Source organism: Lathyrus oleraceus, chromosome 1 (assembly GCF_024323335.1).
Source record: "Lathyrus oleraceus cultivar Zhongwan6 chromosome 1, CAAS_Psat_ZW6_1.0, whole genome shotgun sequence".
Classification (NCBI taxonomy): domain Eukaryota; kingdom Viridiplantae; phylum Streptophyta; class Magnoliopsida; order Fabales; family Fabaceae; genus Lathyrus; species Lathyrus oleraceus.
In genome coordinates this window covers 22,595,242-22,602,741 of record NC_066579.1, presented here as the reverse complement: position 1 = coordinate 22,602,741, position 7,500 = coordinate 22,595,242, and the positions used below count along the sequence as shown (strand labels likewise).

At 34.6% G+C, this 7,500-nt stretch overlaps 1 protein-coding gene across 1 annotated transcript; it reads right to left on the bottom strand.

Annotated features, from left to right (window-relative positions):
• Window positions 1–1,841: 1,841 nt before the first annotated feature.
• On the bottom strand, window positions 1,842–5,933 carry LOC127136968 (aldehyde dehydrogenase family 3 member H1). The gene is made up of 9 exons (XM_051063496.1): window positions 5,643–5,933; window positions 5,385–5,501; window positions 4,009–4,077; window positions 3,827–3,923; window positions 3,331–3,537; window positions 2,625–2,746; window positions 2,416–2,520; window positions 2,119–2,334; window positions 1,842–2,020 (listed from the first exon to the last, which is right to left on the bottom strand). Exons 1-8 carry the CDS (start codon window positions 5,877–5,879, stop codon window positions 2,158–2,160), a joined length of 1,131 nt encoding a protein of 376 aa, XP_050919453.1. The 5' UTR covers window positions 5,880–5,933; the 3' UTR covers window positions 1,842–2,020; window positions 2,119–2,157.
• Between the last annotated feature and the right edge of the window lie 1,567 nt (window positions 5,934–7,500).

Here is a 7,500-nt window from a genome sequence, read left to right as displayed (position 1 = left end):
ATTGTTGTAGCCTCCTCTGCCCTTGTTGCCATTCCAGATTCCTTTGCCTTTTCTTTCTTTTGCTGATTGAGCCTACAAAGCCATATCACTCTTCGACTTTCCTGCAGCTCTTTCAGCCATTCTTTGTTCATGAGATTCAATCGTCCCTTGAAGCTCTTCCTTTGTCAATTTTGACAAATATTTCGACTCTTCTATGGCTACTACCACGTGGTCAAACTTTGGAGTCAACGACCGCAAGATCTTTCCAACAATAGATCTTGATGTCAACACTTCTCCACATACCTTGATTTGATCCACCAGTTTCGTAACCTTGGTGAAGAAATCATATATGCTTTCATTATCTTCCATCTGAAGCAATTCATACGTTCTTTTGTGAGTTTGTAACCTCACCTCTTTCACATTCTCCGCGCCTCCAAACGATTTCTCCAGAATTTCTCATGTTTCTTTCGCTGACTCTGCATCACTAACCTTTTCAAAGTTATCTGCATCAACACATTGATGGATTATAAAGAGAGCTTTATAATCTTTCTTCTTCAATTCTTTATGTGCAGCCTTTTCTTGATCCGCCGCGGCTTCTGCAAGCGTTGCTACTCCTTCCTTCACAAGATCCCAAAGATCTTAATAACAGAACACAACCTTTATCTGCTTACACCAATTCTCATTATTGTTGTTCTTGAGAATCAGAAGATTTGCTGGAAAATGTCTGTTTGGATGATTCATTGTCATGGTGATTTTCTTCCCACGAATCGATTAATCGGAGCTCTTGATACCAGATGTTGGAAATCCCCCAAAATCTATGGATAATTTCAATCAATCTTGATGAACAAGATTGTAACTACCCACACAATAACAATGAAAGGAGAAGAACAATGGAGAAAGAAAGTGTATAGAACGATGAAAGAGAAGATGAATTAAATTTTGCAGAGTTTCTCTCTGCCCACAAACTGTGGAAAACTTCTTATTCACTTTGCAACTGTAAAATACTATGAATTACAAGTGTTGTGAATACTCTATTCACCTCTATTATAAAATAAGGGTTAGTCCCTCTATTTATAGATTTAGGTTAACTTGGACCTCAAGTCAAAGCTCAAAACTATAAAAGTCCAAAACCATAAAAGGCCAAAATAGCTAACACTACTTAAACACTAGGTGGTTGGACACTTCCTTGCTCTGTCGAGCAACCTGCTTCGACACAAGGAATTACAATTCAACAATCCCCGCATCCGCATTAAGTCGCAATTGCGGGGTGATTTGAAATCACGCGTTCACTACAACAAACAAGACCTTAGACAGCGCTTTTTTTAGCCTTAGACAGCGCTTTAAAGCGCTGTCTAAACCTCCGCTGCTAAAGGTTTAGACAGCGCTTTTTTAAATCTTAAAAGCGCTGTCTAAGCCCCCCCCCCCCCCCCCCCCCCCCTTAGACAGCGCTTTGGCCAAAAGCGCTTTATAAGACCCTCTTATTTTAAATTTTTTAGGTATACCTTAGACAGCGCTTTTGAAAAGCGCTGTCTAAGCCCCACCCCCTTAGACAGCGCTTTGGCCAAAAGCGCTTTCTAAGACCCTCCTATTTTAATTTTTTTAGGTATACCTTAGACAGCGCTTTTCAAAAAGCGCTGTCTAATCCCCCCCTTAGACAGCGCTTTTTACAAAAGCGTTGTCTAAGGTATACGAAAATTTTTGAAGCTTTTGTTTTAAACCACATTTTTTCCAGGTTTATAAACCAGAATTTCTACCTGTTTTCAACCAGATTTTGACAGACAATTATCACATTTTATATATGCCATTTTGGCCTTTTTTCTACCAATTTTTGGCTAACAAATATATATATATACCAATTCAAACCAATCTTGCCTTAAATGTATCAAAATATATACAAATTTATGTACACATTTACAAGTCATAACATATACTACAAATGTACACATTAATTACACAGCTTTATCATGAATTGACACCACTCCTCTTTGATTTCGTCCACTTGATCCTTTGTATAAAATGCACACTTGAATTCATCAAAGTACTACATAATAATATAACATATTTTGAATTAATTCCAACTATTTAATTATATGAGATATGTGTAAATATAAAAATAACTCATAAGTTAGAAATACATACATCTCATCAATGAAGAATCTCCAACAAAGAAGACAGAGCTTACAATTTGGTTTCATCCTTTTCACCTCCATGCACAATCTTACCAGAAACTTTATCATCGTCCAAAAGCTTAGTCAAGCGAGCAAAGTGGTTCGAGTTTACAATGCGTGACAAATCTTTTGATTCCAATGGATTCTTTCCATAAAAACTTTCTAATTCAGTCTTTAGAGCATCCACCTAAAAATAGAAGGCACCAAACACTAAACAAAGAGACATATATAGAAAGCCAACTACACTAGCTAGGGAAAAAGCTATTACCAACTTAGGAGCATAGTCTTTTGTGGTTATAATATAATCGGGAGAAATGCAAGCTTGTCCATTGTTGCAACCCCATTTTCCAGCAATTATCCTTCTAGTCGTAACCTTGCAATTTTAAATTCAAATCAATTTAAATGTCTTGATGAGGTGAAATGTAGGTAGGGTGATAGCAAGTATTTGTTAATAGAAAAGAGAGGCTAAGGGTATACGTGTAAGTTGATATTTGAATTTGAATCAACAACAACAGGGGATTTTCCTCCAAGCTCCAGCACAACTGGTGTAAGGTGCTTAGCAGCAGCCGCTATCACGATGCGTCCCACTCTTCCATTACCTAAAAAACCAACCATTATATGATATGATCCAAACATCATTTTAACAAACTTTCGAGAAAACTATAAGTTGTCTTTATGACAATTTCCCTCACAACTTCAAGAAAAAATCAAAGAAAATTAGTAGTAAACATCAAAATTTTGGCCATATAATTTGGTGGTTAGTTGCGATTTTTTAGTTGCACGGGTACGGGTAAGGTACCCGGTAGTATGATATACGGAATCTTAAAAAGGATTAAGGTACGGGTAAGTCAATAAAAAAAAGAGTTTATCTATAAAATGTATCAAGAGAGAACTAAATTGTTCAATTCACACAAAAACATCACAATAAAAGTTTTAAAAGTTAAAACTTATGTTAATATAATATAGAAAAAACCACAAATTCCACTCAAAACAGAATAATGAGAAGTACTCATGTTTCAGAGCTGATGAAATAATGCACTTGTGAATTATCCAAAAGGGTTATCAAAATTTGCACATGAGTAATAATCAACAAGAATTCAAACCACAAGGAAAGTCTATCTGAGAAAACCAATTTGGAATTATAAACAATAAAAGAACACCAGAGGTGAGAAACAAGGAGAACCTGTGTAGAAAATTTTATCCCACTTTTGTTGCAGTAATGCTGATGTTTCATCAACTGCTCCCTCAACAACTCTTATAGATGAGTTATCCATGTACTCCCCTACCAGTTTTGCCAGCAATGCTGATGTGGCTGGAGCAATTTCTGATGGTTTTAAGACGACAGCATTACCGGCTGCAATAACTCCAATAACTGGATCAAGTGACAGCACTGAAAAAACAGAGATAATGCAATATAACATTAGTGCTTATCATATAAACAGTTGTGTACTAACTACTATTATAATAACAGATAAAGTCACTATTTTCAAAAATGCTATGCCATTTTCATAAGCTGTCATGGAGAACATATAAAAACAAGTTGAAAACAGCCTATGAACATATAAAAACAAGTTGAAAACAGCCTATGAACATCCCAAACAATTTCACAAATGTCTATGTCAGTACATAAGTTTAAATAAGTCAATACAAACAAATAAAAGATAAACATTTTAACATACAAAATGGATAGTTCCATGCAGAAATGACCAACACAACTCCGAGTGGTTCAGACACTATTTCAGCTGAAGCAGGAAATGTAGTGAGGGATGTTTGGACCTGCATTAAAGGGTGAATTCCTGTGATTAATGAAAAGAATAATGACAAAATAATGTCAGTGTAACAACTTCACTTAAAACATTACCTTTTCCGGAGTCATCCAATGCTTCAATTCCTTGATTGCAGTTTTACACGAGTTTTTCAACATAGCAATCTACATTACAACAACAACAGGTATGAGACGAACTATATTCAGGACATCAGCTTCATGTCCACTGTTGCGCAATTAAGCCTAATCTTCTTGCTAATCTCTACTAAACATTTCTGTATCTTGGCTAAAATAGTTTCACATGTATTCATAATTGTTTACTATCAAAAGAAACACGTGTGTTATAAGGTCTTATCCAAGGGCCAAAATAACTCTAAGACTATCTAAGCAATAAATACAACAACCAGTTCACACTTGCTGGGGTATAATAATTGAATGCCCATCAGAGACCTCCTATCCATACACAGATTACCATTGTTCTTGAAAATTTGTTGAAATTAACACAGCTTAAACAAGTGTTATCACATTGAGTGTGACACTGATTTTGTAAAATATACCCTTAAAAAGAATCACTTATTATAAATTCAAAGTACCAAACCTATCATAAATAAAGTTATATAATAATTTGTCAAGACTACATCACATTTAATGTGTGACTCTGAAAGAGAAGAAAAAAAACTTAAAAAGAAGAAAAGCCATTGAGCATAAGATTGGTCCACTTCAAAAAAGTAATAGTTCCTCATTAATGCTCACGCCAGACCTTAGAAACTCATGCGGCAACGTTTCAACCACCGAATCGTAAACACATTAAAAAAATAAGAAGAATGTACAACAAGAACCAGCGCTATCACCAATTCAATTTACTACCCTAAATAACAATAAATGAAATATAACTTCCTTTTATTTATTTAGCAAAGTTAACAACCAATAGATTAAAAAATAAATTTAAATTTAAAAATTATAACCTATCGCATAAGCGCTTATATATAAACTAATTTTATAACAACAACAATAAAAAAGCCTTATCCCATTAAGTGGGGTCGCCTACGGATCAACTTCAGCCATAATATTCTACTGTATATACAAGTTGTTTTTATATAAGCAATTCTGCAGAGCTTCTAGAAATAAGCTGAAGATAATTTATGGACACGTCAAAATTGTTTCTATAAGCTCTTCCAAACAGTTTCACCCGTGTTTGTGCCAAGTAAATAAACTTAAATAAGTCAACCAAAGAGGCTTTTACTAAAGTTAGCTTCTACATCTCACTTTCAAATGCACTTTTACTTAGCTTCTCTATAAACTTCAACAGGCTCAGAAGAACTTATCTCTATGCAAAAAACCATAAAACTTATTTTGATTGAGAAAATTCTATAAGCTAAAAACTAATCCAAACGGGTACCAAAGTAGCATCAACAAACACAAGTAAAAAACTCATTAACAAACAATTAATGCAGATTATAAATAACCCTTACAGCATCCAAGATGTCTTTAAGCGGTGGATAATCATCCCATGAATATGCATGTGGCTGGTATCCACTGTAACTCAACTCAGTCAATCCTGAAGATGCAACATAACAAGTGTCTCGAGGCTGCATATAATTACATAACAACAAAATTTACAAATTGGGATTAATAATTAGGAGCATTGATTTGAAAGGTGAATGAAGAGAAAGATGAAATTTTGTAGGGAACCCAGAATTTGGGGAGGGTTGAAATGAAGAGAGGGAAACCTGGAGGAACGATTTACCGAAGACGCGAATGGTGGGTCTGGTCCATGGGATGTGGTTGTCGAGGTAATGGAACCATTTCCATGATTGTTCGGAAGGTATTAACCTCTGAATGAAAACGACGTCGCTTCCGTTTCCGAGATCCACCGTCTCAGCCTTCTTCGCGGCGTCGTTAGGGTTTGCTTCTGACACCGTCTTTAGCTTCAAGGCGCTCATTGATGATGACGACGACGAGGACATTGCAAAATATTCATCACTGTTAAAAAAAAAATCAGCCTTAAGGTACTCTTTGAAAAATAATCTATCAATATAATATTTTTAGATTAATATTTGGAAAACGTTTTTTTACAACAAAATAAAATTGTTAAAAAATGCCTTTTCTTTGAAGGCTTATTCATAAATTAGCGCATATAACTATTTATAAGAAGAAGAAGAAAAAAATTCGAAAACTTAAATTTTTTATATTACAAGAATCAAACTTTTTCTATTACAATATACCTATAACTATACCTATAACTATATTAGAGTTCGTTCAATCATTTTATGGGAGAAATCTTGTTCCTTTAGAATGAAAGTGAGATGAACAACACTTTCACAGTTAAAAAGAAAAAAAACTACCTATTCAATCTTGTTCCTTTATTTTAATTAGACCTTAGACAGCGCTTTTGTGGAAAGCGCTTTCTAAGGTATGCCTTAGACAACGCTTTCCAAAAGCGCTTTCTATACCCCCCTTAGACAGCGCTTTTGGTTTTAATTTTTTTTTTAATTTAAAGACTTTAGACAGCGCTTTATCAAAAGCGCTTACTAAGGTCTATATTTAAAAGCGCTTTCTAAAAGCGCTGTCTAAGGGGGGGTCTTAGACAGCGCTTTTAGAAAGCGCTGTCTAAGACCCCCCCTTAGACAGCGCTTTCATTATTTTTTTGGAACATTTTCCGTGTTTTATTTTAATTTTAACCTTAGACAGCGCTTTCTTTTAAAAGCGCTGTCTAAGATGCGCTGTTAAAAGTCATTTTTGGCGTAGTGGTTCAACCACAATAGAATTCACATTGAACAACTTCACCAATGTTTCTTCACATGTTTTCATCCTAACTCAAAGTCTGAGAACCTAAAACCTTAATTTACATCTCATTTGTAATGTAAAAGATTAGCATCAAGAGTTTTTCAATTGTATATTTTAAATATCTTTAAATAAAAATTCACGCTGCAATGGCCGCAATACGCATCACAACAACTGTAATGGCCGCAATTGCAACACACGCAACCGCGACCGCAACCACAATTTAAAATCACACCTCATACAATTCCCTAATAATTTACCTAGACTAATTGGTTGGGTGACTATAAAATTGATCAACACGCCTCAAAATAGATATGCCAGCATAAATATGACAAGGAATGAAGAAAGTAAAAGCATTGCAAACCCAACTACCATAAGCCTTTTCTATAATGTCTTTGGATTTGACACAAAATCCCTTCTGGCATAGCAAATTACATTATCCATATGAAAATGTACTGCAGAATAATACATCTAGAATAGCATACATATCATGAAAGCACATCAGTACAATATGCCACAGACTTATAGCATACACATAATATTTGCAAAAGATACGAAAGAGAGAATAATGTTCCATGTAATCTAGTTTCATATATGCAAATTCAAATACAACAAGCCAATGAATTAAGTTATTCAAAAAGTATTAAACTAGAGTGGCATATTCAAAACGATGGTCATTATTCAAATGTTTAACCAAACTTGTAACAGTCATTTGAGTTTGAATGATGAAGTCATACAAATAATATTGTAAAAATAGCAGAATAACACCTCATATTACCTAGTTTGTATCCTGAAAAGAATTTT